This window comes from Hyperolius riggenbachi, chromosome 1 (assembly GCF_040937935.1).
Source record: "Hyperolius riggenbachi isolate aHypRig1 chromosome 1, aHypRig1.pri, whole genome shotgun sequence".
Taxonomy (NCBI): Eukaryota; Metazoa; Chordata; class Amphibia; order Anura; family Hyperoliidae; genus Hyperolius; species Hyperolius riggenbachi.
In genome coordinates this window covers 461,179,114-461,199,715 of record NC_090646.1, presented here as the reverse complement: position 1 = coordinate 461,199,715, position 20,602 = coordinate 461,179,114, and the positions used below count along the sequence as shown (strand labels likewise).

The 20,602-nt window shown below is 42.8% G+C and overlaps 1 protein-coding gene across 3 annotated transcripts in view; it reads left to right on the top strand.

Moving 5' to 3' along the window:
• SGSM1 (small G protein signaling modulator 1) overlaps positions 1 to 20,602 on the top strand; it is a 556,432-nt gene that overhangs the window by 101,398 nt on the left and 434,432 nt on the right. For all 3 annotated transcript variants that reach the window (XM_068239081.1, XM_068239072.1, XM_068239098.1), the window contains exons 5-8: positions 4,682 to 4,834; positions 8,191 to 8,258; positions 11,997 to 12,142; positions 12,938 to 13,069. In XM_068239081.1, coding sequence (XP_068095182.1) covers positions 4,682 to 4,834; positions 8,191 to 8,258; positions 11,997 to 12,142; positions 12,938 to 13,069 — 499 coding nt within the window. The remainder of the gene's footprint in view (positions 1 to 4,681; positions 4,835 to 8,190; positions 8,259 to 11,996; positions 12,143 to 12,937; positions 13,070 to 20,602) is intronic.

Below are 20,602 nucleotides of genomic sequence, written 5' to 3'. Positions count from 1 at the left end.
TGCAGAATTATTAGGCAAATTAGTATTTTGACCACATCATCCTCTTTATGCATGTTGTCTTACTCCAAGCTGTATAGGCTCGAAAGCCTACTACCAATTAAGCATATTAGGTGATGTGCATCTCTGTAATGAGAAGGGGTGTGGTCTAATGACATCAACACCCTATATCAGGTGTGCATAATTATTAGGCAACTTCCTTTCCTTTGGCAAAATGGGTCAAAAGAAGGACTTGACAGGCTCAGAAAAGTCAAAAATAGTGAGATATCTTGCAGAGGCATTGTAATGATCCGCTCAGCTGCCTGCGCAGGCAGGCAGCTTTTTGACCACTGTTCAGGTCTGCATTCTGCAGGTCTCTGGAAAAGAGACCTTTTGTCAGTTTTGCAGCTTGCTGCTGCTGAGGGATTTGCATACGTTTGTCATGCAAATTGCCTAGCCACATCCTTTTGTAGGCTTGCTCTATATATACCATGTGATTCCACAGTACGTCGCTGGTCATAAGGGTTTGTCCTGTGAAACACTCCTGGAGTGTCAGCCATGCTTATTGTTTGAAGATTAGCTTAGAGTAATTCCTGGGACTGCGCTAGGCATCCTTGCTAGAGCAGTCATGATTGTATTATTTGTATTGCCTGTTCTGTCTCTCTTGCTATACTTGGATCACACTCGCTCTGGCGGAAAGAGCAGTGGATCCTGCTAAAGCTATCTTGCTATACTTGGATCGCACTTGCTCTGGCGGAAAGAGCAGGGGATCCTGCAAGCTCTGTTGCCTTACTTGGGTCGCACTCGCTTTGGCGGAAAGAGCGGTGGATCGTATCTCTCACTTATTCCTGTTTTTGTGTATCTGGCTTGTCTGATACTAACGCTTGCTGGAGGCTCGGTGAGGTAACCGTTAAGCAAGCGCTCGCGTCCTATGTTTCATGTTTGTCTGTCGGTGGTTAGTTAGGCGTGCTTGTCTCTGTTGTGCTTAACACGCGGAGACCGCGCAGTAAACGCGTTCGTTGTTGCGAATGAGTGCGGTGTTCGCGTTTAGTTAGAATTTGTTATTTTCCTTATCTTTTCATTGTATTATTGCTGTGCCTTTGCTACTCTCATGCCCTGTCTTGCTTAAGCCTTGTGTCACCTCTGGCAATCGCCTCCCTCGCGATTGCGTTCCTACTTCGTTTCTGCTGTTGTGTGTGCACCGCCGCAGGTTGGCGACTAGATTGGGGCACATACATACATTCTGTCCCTGTGCTCATTCTCTTTCGCAATCGCTTCTCTTGCAATTGCGTTCTCACTTAGTTTCCTCTGTTGTGTGTCCACCGTCGCAGGTTGACGGCTAGATTGGTGGACATACATACATTCCTCATCTGTGCTTATTCGGTCTTGTGTCGCTGTTAGCAATCGCCATCTCTGGCGATTGCCTTCTCACCTGATCTTCATGGTTGTGTGCTCATCGTCGCAGGGTGGCGACTAGATTGGTGGACACACATACTCTCTGTCGCTTTGATCTCTCTCTTTCAGGGCTATCTTGCCCTGCGTTTCTTCCCTTCGTACAATTCCTGTATGGCGTCTGTGGCAGGGCAGAGGAGCTGTTCCTCTGCACTCCACAGCTCCACCTGCCGACAGGAATTTCCCTCTACAGGTGCGTTGCACCTTTTGCTGGGTTCCCTCAAATTATACGCTTGTGGAGGATTTCCGCAGTGTCAGCGCACGTCTTGTGCGCTGATCACGGAGAGAATTCCACAATCGTTACAGGGATGCAGCACTCTTAAAATTGCAAAGCTTCTGAAGCGTGATCATCGAACAATCAAGCGTTTCATTCAAAATAGTCAACAGGGTTGCAAGAAGCGTGTGGAAAAACCAAGGCGCAAAATAACTGCCCATGAACTGAGAAAAGTCAAGCGTGCAGCTGCCAACATGCCACTTGCCACCAGTTTGCCCATATTTCAGAGCTGCAACATCACTGGAGTGCCCAAAAGCGCAAGGTGTGCAAATACTCAGAGACATGGCCAAGGTAAGAAAGGCTGAAAGACGACCACCACTGAACAAGACACACAAGCTGAAACGTCAAGACTGGGCCAAGAAATATCTCAAGACTGATTTTTCTAAGGTATTATGGACTGATGAAATGAGAGTGAGTCTTGATGGGCCCGTGGCTGGATTGGTAAAGGGCAGAGAGCTCCAGTCCGACTCAGACGCCAGCAAGGTGGAGGTGGAGCACTGGTTTGGGCTGGTATCATCAAAGATGAGCTTGTGGGGCCTTTTCGGCTCGAGGATGGAGTCAAGCTCAACTCCCAGTCCTACTGCCAGTTTCTGGAAGACACCTTCTTCAAGCAGTGGTACAGGAAGAAGTCTGCATCCTTCAAGAAAAACATGATTTTCATGCAGGAAAATGCTCCATCACACGCGTCCAAGTACTCCACAGTGTGGCTGGCAAGAAAGGGTATAAAAGAAGAAAAACTAATGACATGGCCACCTTGTGCACCAGATCTGAACCCCATTGAGAACCTGTGGTCCATCATAAAATGTGAGATTTACAAGGAGGGAAAACAGTACACCTCTCTGAACAGTGTCTGGGAGGCTGTGGTTGCTGCTGCACGCAATGTTAATGGTGAACAGATCAAAACACTGACAGAATCCATGGATGGCAGGCTTTTGAGTGTCCTTGCAAAGAAATGTGGCTATATTGGTCACTGATTTGTTTTTGTTTTGTTTTTGAATGTCAGAAATGTATATTTGTGAATGTTGAGATGTTATATTGGTTTCACTGGTAAAAATAAATAATTGAAATGGGTATATATTTGTTTTTTGTTAAGTTGCCTAATAATTATGCACAGTAATAGTCACCTGCACACACAGATATCCCCTTAAAATAGCTAAAACTAAAAACTACTTTCAAAAATATTCAGCTTTGATATTAATTAGTTTTTTGGGTTAATTGAGAACATGGTTGTTGTTCAATAATAAAATTATTCCTCAAAAATACAACTTGCCTAATAATTCTGCACTCCCTGTAATTGTGATTTCCCTTTTAAAAAAATTGCTTTAAGGCTATCCGAATTCGTGATCACGACTATTACCCGAATTCAATTACTGATCATGACTCGAATTCAAATCGAATTCTATGGTCGTGATCATGGCCGAATCCGAATTTGACCCGGACCCAAATTAGAATGTACTCGAATCGAATTTGGATATATTTGAGCATCGCTGGTAAGGAGGATTGTGTCTATAAGTGGCATCCAATAGAAAATTTAGAGATGCAGACAGACAGTGACTCCAGCTCTAAATCTGAGAGGCCATTACAGCAGTCCAGGCCTCATAGCAGGGGGTGTTCAAGTGTCACTGCATCTGTCATCAACAGTGACAGCAACACTGAGGACTCTGAGAGAGTGGGGCCCTCAGATCACAGAGGTAGTGGTAGTAGTCAGGGTAGAGACCTGCATCGGGTCAGGTACCTAAGGGTTACCCGAAATGCGGGTCAGGTTCGGGTACCCATTTTGATTTTTATCCGATTGTGGGTCAGGTGCAGGTAGCGGGTCTGCGGGTCGGGTGCATATACCAGATTCACCAGAAAGTGGGTTGAGTGTCGGGGCAGGTAGCGGGAGTCTGAAAAATTAGTCCTGCACAATGCATCAGGTTGGGTACCTGCGGGTATCCGCGGGTTACCCAAAATGTGGGTCAGGTTCGAGTACTCGTTTTGATTTAATCCGGTTGAGTGTTGGGTGCAGGTAGCGGATCTGCGAGTGCGGGTCGGGTGTGGGTACCAGATTCACCAGAAAAACGGGTTGCGGGTTGGTAGCAGGCAGCGGGTGCGGGTCTGAAAAATTAGACCTGCGCAGGTCTCTAAGTCAGGGTACTCTGAGAGCAAGCAGGCATCAGCCAAGATGTACAAGAAAGAAGCTACCATTTGAAATTGTGCACCCACTTGGGGTACCTCCAAACATGGAAGCAACTCAAATACCTCCTTTTCTAGCAGCCAGTGTGGCATAATGATGAACATAGGAAATTTGTCACCAATTGACGTTTTTCATCTGTTTCTTCCTGAAACATTTCTGCAGTTTATCATGGAGGAGACAAACCTATATGCCATACAATTCAAAGCTGTCAACCCCTCATCCACTTATGCCACGCAATGGGTGCCGACAACTGTTAACAAGCTCATAGTTTTCCTAGGGTTAACATTTAATATTGGCTTAGCAAAACAAAAAAAATGGAGAAAGTACTGGAGTACACTACTCCCCTTATTCTGCAATCATGCCAATGCTGCAATATAAAATGATGATGACATTTCTGCATTTCAACAATAATGCCCAAAACCTGACTGACAGTGGAGCTAGAGACCGCCTTTTCAAACTAAGGCCGCTTTTAACCACCAGCATTTAAAATTTCAGTGTAACTTATATACCTGGGAGAGATTGCAGTCAACAAATCCTTCATGCCATTTCATGGCAGGCTGGGGATAAAGCAGTATATCCCCAGCAAGTGAGCCAGGTATGGGGTTAAAGTCTACAAACTCTGCAAACCGGAACAGAGTTTATCTTTGCATTTCACATCCATTGGGGGAGAGATACCTTGCTACAGCCTGAGAGGTGCCCGGCATATATGGGCACTAATGGAAAAATTGCTTTCCTCTGTCTCTGTGCACATCTAACATGTCTGTGTTATAATTCTAAGAGTTCTGTTCCCTCTTTATCCGCAGAAAAAATCAGATGCATGGTATCCAGGAGAGCATGAGAAAAACACAGAGGCTTCCAAATCTTTCACCGCAAGCCATTAAGCATCTGTGGATTCGCACAGCGCTCATTGAAAAAGTCTTAGATAAAATTGTACTTTACCTGGTGGAGAATTGTAGGTAAGTGATGATCCATACTAAATATTAAGATTTCATTTCTTACATCACTTTGTTAAAAACTTAATAAAAGCTATTGATAGCAAAGTACATTATGTTTCAATGCAGAGCTCTTGGTGCCAAAAACAATTACATAGCACTAATATTGGACTCAATTCACTAAGATCATGCTGGAGAAAATAAGGCAAGAGAAAACTTGCCACCACACAGTAAGAAAGTTATCTTATCTCTTCATTCTTTAAGTTACCTCCTCTGTAGTTATTTTCCCACGCAGTTAATTAACCTTCCTGGCGGTAAGCCCGAGCTGAGCTCGGGCTATGCCGCCAAAAGGCACCGCTCAGGCCCCGCTGGGGCGATTTGCATAAATTTTTTTTTTTGCACTTTTTTTTTTTTGCACGTTGCTAGCTGCGTGTGCAATCCGATCACCGCCGCTCCCTGCCAATCCGCCGCTATCCGTCGCGCCGCAGCCGCCCCCCCCAGACCCCGTGCGCTGCCTGGCCAATTAGTGCCAGGCAGCGCTGAGGGGTGGATCCGAGTCCCCTTTGACGTCACAACGTCGAGGACGCCGGTGACGTCATCCCGCCCGTCGCCATGGCGACGGGGGAAGTCCTCCAGGAGATCCCGGCGATCGGAGGGGCTGGGGGGATGCCGCTGAGCAGCAGCTATCATGTAGCGAGACCTTGTCTTGCTACATGATATAAAAAAAATAAAATTAAAAAAAAAACGTGCTGCCCCCTGGCGGATTTTAATAAACCACCAGGAGGGTTGACAGCCTGTTATGCTGGGCATACATGGGTCGATCCGGTGGCCGATTAGCCGCCTGGATCAACCCCCGTCGTGTCCCCACTCGTCCGCGCGGATCAATCCCCGCTCGTCCCCGCGGGCGCTCCTAATCAGCCGCTCGATTCCCTGCTATTGCCCGCCGGCGGGGATCGAGCAGGGAATCTATCCGGCAGGTCATCGGACCTCTCGGATATTGTCAATCGAGCCATCAGGCTCGATTGATAAGCCTGCCCAGAATGCCGTGTATGCCCAGCATTAGAATTCTGGAGTTATTTTAAGGATTGAAGAGTTAACTTAAACACAGAAGAGTTAACTTTTGGTTTGCCTGAGGTAAAATGTTTCCTAAATACATGTATGCCTCATCACCATGGTGATCACTCTAGAAACGTTATTAAAGACAGGAGATAAGCTTAGTGAATTGAGGCCAATATAATGGTCCATTAAAGCGGAATATAACCCAGAATTTCTTCTTTGCTCTAAAAGATTATTTACAGCATATAATATACTAACAAAATGTTTTTTTTTTTTTTTTTTTTTTTTAGTAAAACAGTATTCAAAGGGTTACATCACAGGGCTGACTCTTTCTTCTGCAGGGAGAACCCGCATCCGAACTGCTTATAATCTTATCTTGTGTACACATTCTTTACTTGATGCATTTATGTAAACATTCTCTGGCTGTGCTGGACTTCAGCTGATGAGTGCTGAAGTGAAAAACAAATCAGAAATAAGGCCTAGTGCACACCAAAAACCGCTAGCAGATCCGCAAAATGCTAGCAGATTTTGAAACGCTTTTTCTTATTTTTCTGCAGCGTTTCAGCTAGCGTTTTGCGGTTTTGTGTAGCGGTTTTGGTATAGTAGATTTCATGTATTGTTACAGTAAAGCTATTACTGAACAGCTACTGTAACAAAAAACGCCTCGCAAACCGCTCTGAAGTGCCGTTTTTCAGAGCGGTTTGCGTTTTTCCTATACTTAACATTGAGGCAGAAACGCATCCGCAATCCAAAATCTGCAGCAGCCCGGGAGTATGCGTTTCTGCAAAACGCCTCCCGCTCTGGTGTGCACCAGCCCATTGAAATACATTACCCTAGCAGATCCGCACCCGCAAGCGGATCGCAAACTGCAGCCGAACCGCTCTGGTGTGCACTAGGCCTCACTGCTGGCACCATTTTAAACAGAATGACAACAGTTATAAATAAAATGCACCAGCATCTTTCAAAGTAAATTAACTGAACTTTGGGAAGTTATAATATCTAAATGAATATTAATACTTGTGCACAAAAGCAAATATGATAATTGTATGGGTTATAAAAAGTAGGAAAACACATTTTGGTTGAAAATTTTGTCAGAGTTTTAAACCGCTTTAATTAACAGTATAAATATTATGAATGTTTTGGTAACTTATCAATGCACAGTTTGCCATTTGTTAGGATTTGGATGACTTTTGGTAGTGGGTAATTTCTGGTTGCATATAAAAATAAGGCTAACCATTTATATGTTGATAATTTTTTTTTACCAAACTTACCCTTTAAAGAGGGATTGTCAGCCACAAAATCAAATTCAATTTACCCACTGCTCTGTGTTTAACCTCTTGACGACCAGCTAACGCCGACCGGCGTAAACTGGTTGTCTGCGGGTTTCCATGGAAACCCGCAGGGTGTCTCCGTGAACTGCCTGCGAGCCTCCGATCGCGTCTCGCAGGCGAAATGTAAACATGCGGGGAAGAAATCCCCGGTGTTTACACTGTACGGCGCTGCAGCTGCAGAAGCCCCATAAAGGAGATAGGCCGGGGATCATCGCCGTCTGACAGGCTGAAGCCTATCAGAGGCGGTACAGTATCGCCGTCCTGTACTGCCCACAGAGCCAGGGAGAGGGAGCGGGGAATAGCGCTGCGGAGGGGGGCTTTGAGGAGCCCACCCCCCCACAAGGCACAGCAGAGCGGCGGTGATCAGACCCCCCCAGCAGGACATCCCCCTAGTGGGGAAAAAAGGGGGGAATTCTGATCGCCCTGCCTGCAATACGATCTGTGCTGGGGGCTGAAGAGCCCACCCAGCACAGATCAATGGGAAATCACTTGGTCAGTGGTTAATATGCAGCCTGCAACCTTACCCTGCATTGCAAGCACTCCAATCTATTCAGAAACGTTTCTGTTGTAATAAATATTATCTCAGTCTGCCTGACTCTATTTGTTTCATTGCCAACAAGAAGGAAGCTTGTCACCATCACTCCCACATCACTGATTGGCTGAGAGCAATTCACTGAGCTGCCGAAATATGATCTATACTGTGCTCTCATGTGTTTACAAAGCAAGCTAGCTATGACAATTTAGTTTCCAGGAGAAAAAAGTAAGGGAGGAAATGACATCAGGATTGGCTTCAGCCAGAGGGAATCAAGATGGCAAATGCTCGAAGCAGAATTCTCTTTAGTTACTATATAAAATTCACTGAAATCAAAATACATATGTTATGTAAGTAGAACAAGTAGTTATCTACTTATATACAGTATGTATTTTTTTTCCCTGGGATAGTATGGCTGTTCCTGCTGCTTTAACAAATGTTATTTATTTCTGTTTTTAAAGCAAATATTATGAAAAAGAAGCACTTCTAATGGATCCAGTGGAAGGTCCGATCCTCGCCTCTTTACTAGGTAAACAATGTATTAGATGTGTTTGATGTTTGCAGAAATCCTCATTAGATAGCTCTATTAAAGCGAGCCCCAAGGAATTAACAGCACAGAGTGTCCAATACATTGCTGTTAAGGGGTTGTTAATGAAAACATTTCCCTTGTTATTCAGTTAAATGCACTGTTTTCTTGAGACATGGTAGTTCTGTTAAGCAAAATTTGTTTCTGCTACACTGTAAATACAGACTTAGATTAAACATACGTGACTAAAAGAGTCTTATAAATGGTGGATCTGCTGCTGCTTTGATGTTGATAGTGTCTCTGCATTGCACTTTGCCTGATTTCGTTTGCCCTCATTCACACTGTACAGAAAATAGGATGAAAATAGGATGATTGACAATAATTGGACAATAATTATGACCTAGCAAGGGTCATTTGCAGTTCACATGTTATGTTTCGTTCACTTGGAAGGAAATGTAATGTATTTTTTATGCCCACTGAGTAATACCCAAAAACCTCACAGTCTGAATCTAGGCAAATAAAGGCTTGCAAACTGGTATTAAGGCAGATTAATGGCAGATTAAACCTAAACTCTGGGCGTACCTACACATAGCTCCACTATGTTTATTATTCCTGTGGGCTTAATTTTAAGGGTCTTACAATTGGGAAATACGGTAAGGATTTAAAAATCCTCTGAATATTGTAATGAAAGACATTTTGATGTTTTTTTTTCTTGCTTTGTTTATATTGGCCATTTTCAAATGAGTATAAAGCCCCATACATCCATGTGAGTGTGATGCAAGTGTGAGCACATGAATTGGAAAGCACCGATTTGCTGTTCACCGTATAACTTCAGAGTCTGCAAAAGAAATGAGGGCAGGTTCCAAAGTCTGTGCAGAGAGCAGACACAGAAGTATGAGCACTCTATACTGTATGTATGGCACTTTGGCTGTGAAATGACAGTGCCATGTAGTTAAGTGGTCTAATAACTATGTGGATCAGTCCATCCTCCTGACACAATAATAATGCAACATGTCATTGGATCTAAAGAGGACACTCTCAGTACAGATTTTTATGTCAGAACATGAAAAATGTAATCTTTCTTAAAGTAGCGACATTGAAAGAAATATGGGGTATTTTTGAATCAATATGTGGTCTAGGTTCAGTTGTCAGCAATTCAACAGTAGCCTTTATCCAGGTTCCATGTTCTGCTAAAAGGACTTAAAGAGGAACTCAGGTGAAAATAACATAATGAACAAAAGTGCTTAATTTTTACAATAATTATGTATACTTGATTTAGCCAGTGTTGGCCTCTTGTAAAATTTTTCTCTCCCTCATTTACATTCTAACATCTATCACATGGTGACATTTTTACAGCTGGCGGGTGATGTCAGTGGAAGTTGCTGCTGCTTGCTTTTTTGGCAGTTGGAAACAGCTGTTATTTCCCACAATGCAACAAGGCTCCCACAGTGTGATGTCAGTACCATGGTCCTGACATCACACTGTGGGAGGGGTTTCAGCACAATATCAGCCAAACAGAGCCCCCTGATGATCGGTTTGAGAAAAGGAAAGATTTCTCATGGGAAAGGGAGCATCAGCTACGGATTGGGATGAAGTTCAATCCTTGGTTACGGTTTCTCTTTAAGCAAATAGGAAGATAATTAAACCTGATAAAAGAGGTTATTTCACACAAGAGGAGATGTGATATGGTAGAGGGGTTGAAGACAACTAAATCAAATGCAGTTGGAATTGACGAGGAAAAAGGCCCTTTCACTCTCAGCTGGGTAAATGTGTGCTCTAATAAGTAATCCATGGGATGCAAGTAATACGTAATCCATGGTGCGCTTCATATTGCCTGAATTGGGCACTGCTTACAGCTTTAAAGCTACAATCCCAGAAAAAAATCTAGCAGAACATCACTGAAATGGTTAAACAAAGCATTTTGTCCTGCAATTCAGCTTCAAATCCGCATCCAAACTGGAGATAAAAGTATCTTTTTTACTTGTTAAACACAAATGTATCAACACTGGAATGTAAACAAACACTCTCTGAAAAGCTGTCTCTGCTTCAGGCACACACAGTGTTCAGAATAGCTCATTAGAAGATTTATATATATAATAAAAAGCAATTATAATAGAAGAAGAATAAAATGCAATGGCAGCTTTAAGGGCAAGATAAACTACACTTTGGAAACTTGTAATTTGTAGACAGACAATATTACTTGTACACAAATGCAAATATGATAACTGAGCAATAGAAAGTAGGAAAACACTTTTTTATTGAATGTTATTTCAGAATTTCAGACGACTTTCAGTTATACATTAAAGGATTCAATTGTGTGGAATATTTTATAACTTCTTATTGTGTTTAAGTTACGTGCACTGGAAATTCTGTCTTTTGTAATTCATCGACCCCTATACATACACTTCAATCTTGCATTCAATACAAACGTCATTTATATCCTTTTTGTTGTTTATTTCTGTAACCAGATGACCACCTAAAACCCACAGTGAAGTATCATCATTGGCTTTATACATGTCAGGTTATTGATAAGATATTTTTAGCAATAGCAGTTTCCTTGTAACATGATATCAGAGTACCCCAGGGAGCATCAGTGTTGTGAAGCACAAAAAATGTCCTTGCAAGCTGTGCACAACATGCAGGTGACCACACACAGATATGCCCAAGTAGGGTGATAAGGTCTCAGGAATGGGGATTGCCCGTATTTCTGGATATCCACTAAATGCGTACGGTTGGGGGGCAAGTTTGGAAAGCACTGCCTTTAGATTATTATTATTATTATTGATTTATAAAGTGCCAACATATTCCATGGCGCTGTATAAAGTAAGAAAAGAACATAAGGCACATAATAATAATAATAATAATAATAATAATAATAATAATACGAACATTTGTATAGCGCTTTTCTCCTGTTGGACTCAAAACACTCAAGAGCTGCAGCCACTGGGACACGCTCAGCAGGCCACCTAGCAGTGTTAGGGAGTCTTGCCTTGAACTCCTTAATAAATAGGTACTGACCCTAGCCAGTATTAGAACCCCATCTACCATGTCAAAGGCAGTGCCCTTAACCAGTACTCTATCCAGCCACATAATAATGCAGACAAATGGAATACACCAATATACACTACACATAATTGGTGACAAAATACAGAATCGATACAAAATACAAAATTGTTAATGACAGTGACAAAAGTAACATGATGAATAAAATGTATAATACATTCCAAGACACAAAAGGGGGAGAGAACTCTGTCCTTGCAAGCTTACAATCTAAAGGAATAGGGGGGAAACAAGAGGTATGGTAGTATACAATAAACATACCTAGATGCAGTGTGTTTCAGGATATCTAGTAGGAGTGCAGCTTGGCTTTAGGACAAAGGGGAAGTGGCCTAAGGTAGAGCGTATGCTTGTTGGAGCAACTGAGTTTTGAGAGAGCGTTTAAAGATTACAAAGCTTGGAGAGTGACAGATGTGTTGTGGGAGGGCATTCCAGAAATGGGGTGAAGCCTGTGCAAAATCTTGTAAACGTGAATGCGAGGAGGATATTTTAGAGGCGGACAACAGCAGGTCATGTGCAGATCTGAGATTACGATTGGGTTGGTCTCTGGAAACTAATAAGGAGATGTACAGGGGAGAGAGATTGTGGAGAGCTTTGTAGGTTAGGGTTAAGAGATTATCAATATTGATGTTTTACTGAATGAATATAGCTAAATATTTAATTGTATTTGTGAATATTGTACAGTTGGTCCTTGTGCCCTGGAATACACAAAAATGAAGACAGCAGATCATTTCTGGACTGACCCATCAGCAGATGAACTTGTGCAGAGACATCGCATTCATAGTTCCCATTGCCGTCAAGATTCTCCAACTAAGAGGCCCGCCCTGTGTGTAAGTGAGCTTAGCTAATGACAACATTCGGAAAACGGATGTTCATCTTACTTTATTTTACCAATTTGTCTGTAATAGCCTATTAAAATCCAGCTGCATCCATAGGTGAAATCTCAGTTCTGCATGATTGCTAGAAGTTTCAGTCTCATGCTAAATAATGATATCTCTTGGGACCTCCAGAGGAGAAATGTTACCACCATAGCTCTTTATACTGCAGATATTACAAAGCAGGATAATTCCATTAGGCATCCAGGATGGCCCCTGTATAATTTGAAATAGAAAAGACTTGTAACAGAAATACACGTGTCCCAGCGCTATAAGAAGTAAGGTAGGTGAATCAACCTATCACTGTATTCAACTGAGGTATCCAGTTAGGATAAAGTAGGTTTTCAAAATAAATTATACAGTAATAAGAAAAACAATGAAAGGAGAGAAAATACACCTGGTGCCACCACTTATTTCAAATTCCGAAAGGACAATCTAAACTTGACGTAAACAGATAAAGGAAGACTGTCTGGCTATTGCTAAGCTGTATTGCCACTCCATATGCGTCTCTACAGTACAGTATTGCCTCTCAGTAGATTGGGAGCTGAGGCTTCTTGTCATGCTAGTTGGTTTTCCCCTGCAGCTTAGGCACCTGTTCAGTTTCTTCTATGACAAAATATCACTGGAAACGTGTGTGAATCATATGCGATGGACTCACGCTAGATTAAGGCGCTGCCTATGAATATCTCTTTTATGTTTGTATATTTTCAATAATATAAACCTACAATGTATTTTCTTCTACATGTCTAGATCCAGAAAAGGCACTCAAGTGGAAGTATGGATGACAGGCCATCCTTGTCAGCAAGAGATTATGTGGAATCATTACACCAGAATTCAAGAGCAACTCTTCTTTTTGGCAAGAACAACGTCATGGTCCAACCTGTAAGCAGAACAGTTTGTACTTACCAGTAGCTTGACATGTGGGTCTGTTTTTGTTGGTTTGTGTGTTCCAGATCTCATATAAGAATATTTCTATGTGGAATGGTGAGGCGTTGATGGGTGTAAAATGCATTTATGTGTCTCAGGGCCTTTCTCCATTTGCAGCGATTTGATCTGATTTTTTCGGATATGATTTACCAATCGCAAGGACTTTGTAACTAACATAGTCATTGTGGTGCCATTTTCCCACTTGTGTGATTTGATTTTTACCTAAATGCCAAAACATTACATTGCTGTATTTTTCCAGTGTTGGTGTTTTAGTTAAGTCCTACGCTTTTGGTCCTCAATAATCGCAAACACAATTAAGCTGTTAAAGAGAACCAGAGACGAAGCACCCTCATGTATTTTATTACATTTATCAGTGGGAACATGACAATAAACACCTACCCTGCTTTTAGTTTCATTGTTATCTGCTTAATTAGTCTATTAGCAACTGTGATAAGAATCCACTGACTATTCAGTCGAGGTTTGACCTGGACTCATTATAGCCTAAGAGTCTTTCTTCTGTGGAGTCTTTTCAAGCCCAAGCCTGCCACCTCCTGGCTTAGATTTCCTGCTTTGCATACTGAGAGCTGTGATGACATGGGAGGGGCTGCTGCTGCAGAAAAAATCTCTGTCTAACAGACAAGTGTGGCTGTGTGATCTGTGTGCTCTGTCTGTGCAGCCAGTCATCATTATTATCTACTATATGCAGTTTCATTACTATGAGAGACACTTCCTACAGGCAGCCACACAGCATACCAGAATATGAAGTTGAAAGCACACAGATGAAATGCTGCAGAAGCAGCCCTGCTTGTCTATAGTCTCATAAAGGCTAGACAGCACATCCAGAACACCTCATAACCTGGAAGCAGAAGGAATATGACCCAGCGGCCATATTGGATATTTCCTGGAGCAATAATGGATAAAAAGCAATCAAAAAGGCACACCAGAGTGGCAAAATTATCGGGTAGAGTATTTATTCTTTACAAGCTATCAACTGATATCTTTATTCTGTGTGAATCGTTCATCTCTGGTTCCCTTTAAGCCTGTCCAAACACCCGATAATCATGTTTCAATACACACAGTGAGAATGGCTCCAATCCTGATCACAGTGCATTTGCCATCACAATTGTGATTTTAACTGTAAAAGGGCCATGAATGACTAAACATTTCAAATCTTGTTGTTTTGTAACTACAATAGGAATTTTTGCACATTACTAAAAGCTAATAATTTTGGATGCCAGGCTCGAAAGATTTTCATTGATATTGTAAGGAGGATACCCATTGGTCTGCTGAGAGACCAAGGTGGAGTCCTTACGGCAGATGAAAAAATGTTTTATGATGGGACTCACTCTACAGTAGAATAGCAATACTACAGGGATCCCTAGCAAAACTAGCAAAAGCCTCTTTGAATTTGTTGCTGGTATTTTCTATTGGCCTGGAGCCCAGGCACAGATTGGTGTTGCAAGGGGGGGGGGGCAGTGGAGGTCTAATGGAGAAAAAAGTATACAGATCAAAATGACAGAAGAAGATAAAAGTATACAAAAGAAGACACGGTTACAGGGAGTATACTGAATGGAAAAAAAACAGATGTAAAAAATATTTTAGGGGATCCCACGCTGTCCATTTTTTAAAATGTAATAAAATGTATAGAAACATGCTATTTAGCAAACTGCAACATTCGGTCATTCAGCCACCTTTAACATTTATCCTATTGTAACTTTAGAACTTATATAACTTTACAACCTAACTTTAAAATCGATTTTCTTAAAGGAGTTATCAGGCAAAAAAAAAAATGAGTTTCACTTACCTGGGGCTTCTACCAGCCCCATGCAGCCATCCTGTGCCCTCGTAGTCACTTACTGCTGCTCTGGTCCCCCTCCATCAGCTAGTTTAGTTGTTGCCGACCTCGGGGACGGCGGGCCGCATTGTGGACATTTTTACGCATTCCCGCTGGTGCATGAACATTAACACATACATTTTTATGCTTTAGTGATGCGTAATTTTTTACATGTTAAACCACTAACGCGTAAAAATGTATGTGTTAATGTTCCTGCACCAGCGGCAATGCGTAAAAATGTATGCAATGCGGCCTGCTGACCCCAAGGTCTGCAAAAACTAAGCTAGCTGACGGAGGGGGACCAGAGCAGCAGCGAGTGACTACGAGGGCACAGGATGGCTGCATGGGGCTTGTAGAAGCCCCAGGTAAGTGAAACTCGTTTTTTTTTTTTTTTGCCTGATAACTCCTTTAAAAACTACAAGGCCAAAGATTTATTTCCACTGTCCCACAAGTCATTTGTTTGCCTTTTGCTGGTACATGTTAGCTTTGTGTAACGATCTTAAACGTTACCTCTGTGGTGGAAAGCAGCGCAGCTGCTTTCACACCTGATGTCACCTTTCTGGCCAAGCCATCCCGGGTGTCGCTTCCCGACTCAGCTGGGACAGGGATCTCTGTTGCAGCAGCTTGGGTCCACACGCCTGCACATGGAGCAAAAGGACCTTTACATGGAGCTAAAGGACCTTTATGGGCAGAGGAGACAGATCAGCTGACTTTGTGGTCAGCTGACTTCCACCTGTCAATCTTCCTTGCAGGTTGGTTCAGCCCCTCGGGCGGGGCTGCTTGAATCTGCTGTCAGTATTTAAACATGGAGTTGTTACTCTGTCTTCGTCTGTCGTCGTGTACACTTGTGTCAATACTCAGACCATAGTTAGATCCCAAAGTGTGCTAGAACCGGCCGGAGCCGGGGATTCACACTTAGCCAGATTCTGTTGATAGTTTAAAGTACTAATTGCTTTGTATCTGTGTTCTAGCATAGTTTCCCAAGGTGTTGACGGCCACGGATCTCACACCTTAGCGTTAGGAAATTATACTGTATTATCTGTTATGACTTTCTGCCTGCCTGACTATTCTCCTGAACTCTGATCCTGTACCTTGCTATTCTGATACCCTGTTGCCGTACTCCGGCTTACCCTTAGACTCTGCATCTGCCTCCTGATTCTGTACCCCGATATATCTGATACCCTGTTGCTGAACCCTGCCTGTACTTTAGACTCCGCCTCTGCCTTCTGAATCTGTACTTTATCTGTCCATGTGTTTTCGACCTGGCTTGCCCGACCGCGAGAACTGACCTTACTGTTAAAGGCAGTTCCCAGATCCGTTAGTGACACTACCTTTGGTGTCACTCACGCTCTGTCCTTCCTGCGCTCAGCCTGACTTCTCCCTCGGAGAAGTCTAGGCCTTCGGAAGGAATCAGTACTTGTGCAGTACTCCTTGCTGCCCTGTACCTGCTCTTGAGGTGCAGCCCTCAAAACATTACAGTTGCACCAAACACTCGTTACTCAGGTGTCCAGAGGTTAGCTTATATATCTGATTATCGGTGATACTGCAGATCACCAATAATCGGGTATATTCTGCATTCTCGGTGATACTGCAGTTCACCGGTAATCAGACCCTCTCTGTGTTACATCTATCGTTACAGAACGCCAGATCTGTTAGTGACACCCTCTCTCTGGTGTCACTCACGTTCTGTCCTTCCCTCTCCCTGTCTGACTCCTCCCCGTGGAGAGTCCAGACTACAGAAGGAACTTGTGGTTAAGACTGCAGTAAGGTCTGAATCACCTACTCCACAGGTGACCGTTAGAGCCGTGTTATTTGTATCTCTGAGACTGCAGTAAGGTCTGAATCACCTGCTCCACAGATGACCATTAGAGCTGTGTTATTTGTATCTCTGAGACTGCAGTAAGGTATGAATCACCTGCTCCACAGATGACCATTAGAGCTGTGTTATTTGTATCTCTGAGACTGCAGTAAGGTCTGAATCACCTGCTCCACAGATGACCATTAGAGCCGTGTTATTTGTATCTCTGAGACTGCAGTAAGGTATGAATCACCTGCTCCACAGGTGACCGTTAGAACCGTATTTATCTGTCTGTACCTTCCAACCCCACTAGGGGGCCTTGTGTCTAGTCTGTTCTGTTGGTGTCCTGAGTGTTCCTTACCAACTCCTGTGGTAAGGTCCTGTAAAACCATTATTCTGCAGATCACCAATATTCAGTCATCTGAGTAGTGGCATTAATCGTCACACTTTGTACCTTAAACTGACTGCAAAAATCCTGATGGCATTAGGACTTCTCTCTCCCAATGTGTGGGTCCAAGCACCGCCGTAATTGTGAGGTCAAACCTATAGAGAATAGCAATACATCTTTATCATAACAGGTCTTCTATCTTACACAAGACTTGGTAGAAGCAGCCACCACTTTTGTTTAATGTAAAATTATTTTTTTCTCCTCCCTATATCTTCAGTTTAGGTATGTGCCATACATATACTTCATAACATACAGTGGTGTGAAAAACAATTTGCCCCCTTCCTGATTTCTTATTCTTTTGCATGTTTGTCACACTTAAATGTTTCTGCTCATCAAAAACTGTTAACTATTAGTCAAAGATAAAATAATTGCACACAAAATGCAGTATTAAATGATGGTTTTTATTATTTAGTGGGAAAAAAACTCCAAATCTACATGGTCCTGTGTGAAAAAGTGATTGCCCCCCTTGTTAAAAAAATAACTTAACTGTGGTTTATCACACCTGAGTTCAATTTCTGTAGTCACCCCCAGGCCTGATTACTGCCACACCTGTTTCAATCAAGAAATCACTTAAATAGGAGCTATCTGACACGGAGAAGTAGACCAAAAGCACCTCAAAAGCTAGTCATCATGCCAAGATCCAAAGAAATTCAGGAACAAATGAGAACAAAAGTACTGTAATTGAGATCTATCAGTCTGGTAAAGGTTATAAAGCAATTTCTAAAGCTTTGGGACTCCAGTGAACCACAGTGAGAGCCATTATCCACAAATGGCAAAAACATGGAACAGTGATGAACCTTCCCAGGAGTGGCCGACCAAAATTACCCCAAGAGCGCAGAGAAAACACATCAGAGAGGCCACAAAAGACCCCAGGACAACATCTAAAGAACTGCAGGCCTCACTTGCCTCAATTAAGGTCAGTGTTCACGACTCCACCATTAGAAAGAGACTGGGCAAAAACGGGCTGCATGGCAGATATCCAAGGAGCAAACCACTTTTAAGCAAAAAGAACATTAAGGCTCGTCTTAATTTTGCTAAAAAACATCTCAATGATTGCCAAGACTTTTGGGAAAATACCTTGTGGACCGACGAGACAAAAGTTGAACTTTTTGGAAGTTGCGTGTCCCGTTACATCTGGCGTAGAAGTAACACAGCATTTCAGCAAAAGAACATCATGCCAACAGTAAAATATGGTGGTGGTAGTGTGATGATCTGGGGTTGTTTTGCTGCTTCAGGACCTGGAAGGGTTGCTGTGATAGATGGAACCATGAATTTTACTGTCTACCAAAAAATCCAAAAAATCCTGAAGGAGAATGTCCGGCTATCTGTTCGTCAACTCAAGCTGTAGCGATCTTGGGTGCTGCAGCAGGACAATAACCCAAAACACACCAGCAAATCCACCTCTGAATGGCTGAAGAAAAACAAAATGAAGACTTTGGAGTGGCCTAGTCAAAGTCCTGACCTGAATCCTATTGAGATGTTGTGGCATGACCTTAAAAAGGTGGTTCATGTTAGAAAACCCTCAAATAAAGCTGAATTACAACAATTCCGCAAAGATGAGTGGGCCAAAATTCCTCCAGAGCGCTGTAATAGACTTGCTGCAAGTTATCGCTTGATTGCAGTTATTGCTGCTAAGGGTGGCCCAACCAGTTATTAGGTTCAGGGGGCAATTTCTTTTTCACACAGGGCCATATGTGTGCTTTTTATAAACAGGCTAGTATTCTTTAGCTAGGTCAGTTTAATTAGTGTATAGCCACTTTAACCTTCTGGGGACTGGCTGCCTAACCCCCCTTAACCTCCCTGGCTAGCCGCAGGAGGCATAATGGAAGTGAATGGAGGCAGCAGGGAGCTTTTACATACCTCCCGGGCGATCCAGACGTCGGTAGCCATTTTATTTCCTGTCCTCTGAGGCTCTGAGTCACTCTGGTGAGATCACCTTCATTGATCTCACCAAAGTGTTACATTGCCACACGGTGGATGGAGGTAAATTTGAAGCGCTGGAGCCATGGGAGGTGAGTGAGAGCAGGTGCTGCTGCTGGCTTCCTGGCAGCATGATTGTTTCCTGATTTTAGAGTCTGAAATGTTCAGAAAAGACCCTAAACACTGGAAATAATCATACTGCCAGGGAGGTTAAGGCCCAGTGCATTTTACATATGGGGGGGGGTGCATTTGGAGGGCCAGGCAGCCGTATCCCCAGTATAGATAGCTAGGCATCGGTGTCCCCAGTATAGCCAGGTGTCCCCAGTATAGCCAGCAGTCTTTACTCACCTTCCAGGCTCCAGCAATGAACAGCTCTAACGCGCTCTGCTCTGCCCTGCATCTCTGCTTGTACTGCCTACTTGACGTCATCAGGTTTGGACCCGAAACTCAAGGCAGAGCAAGCAGAGATACCGGGCAGAGCAGAGGGGAGCAACGATCGCCGGGGAAATGGTAAGAAGGTGAGTCCTGGTCCTCTTCTTACTCTCCTACCGCCGCTGCTTTCTGTGATCACTACGATTGGCCAGCGATCGTAGTAATCATGTGATCAGGAGCCAATTGCCATAGCTCCTGATAAGTGAGGGGGAGATGTCGGCTGTCATATGACAGCTTAATGTCCCCTCTCGGTGAACACGATCGCGCCGGGAGTGCTCAAAGCAGGTGGTGTAAATCCTACGCCGCATCAAGCTTAGGCAGCCACAAGTGCAGCGTAGGATTTACTTGCAGTGGTCCCCAGAAGGTTAAAGATAGATATTGAAGTTGATAATAAAATAGACAATTTTATTATTTGTATCTGCATATTGTTCATAGAAGCAGATGGAGGGGTGAAATTTTTCTTAAAATAATAGCACATTTGTAAAGAATATATACAGTAGTATATTGAATTAAAGCATAACCAGTATATTAAAAATGTGCATGCTCTTAATAACCAGACCTAAAGCAAATATCTGTCTTGTGACAAAACTGTTTTCTTCCCATACCTAACCAGAATGTAAATAGTTGCTTTTGTCCTTTCCATTCTTTTCTTGTTTTTTCTTTTTCCCTTACTTATGTTAAGGAAAGAAATTATGAGATAAGCAGGTTAATGTATATTGTAGTTAACAGCTGTACAATTTTCTTGTTTAGCTTTGTTTTGTCAAATTTAACCTAAGTTCAGTCAAAAAGATTGAAACTAAAAGTGTGGACATAGGCCTCCATTCATCATTCTCTTTGAGATAACTTTTTCCAGTTTGTTAAATTACCGAATTCGAAGTTTAGCGATTTCTAGTTGTATTCATCAAGGTTTTTCCTCATTCGGTGTGAATTCGATAACAATTCAAGAACCATTCGGTAACGTGTCGATATTTCCATTTTACAGTGGTACTTTAACACAAGGCCATAAGATTCCCATGGAATTGTGGGTAAAAGGCAGTCCTTTGAGCACTACGTAGC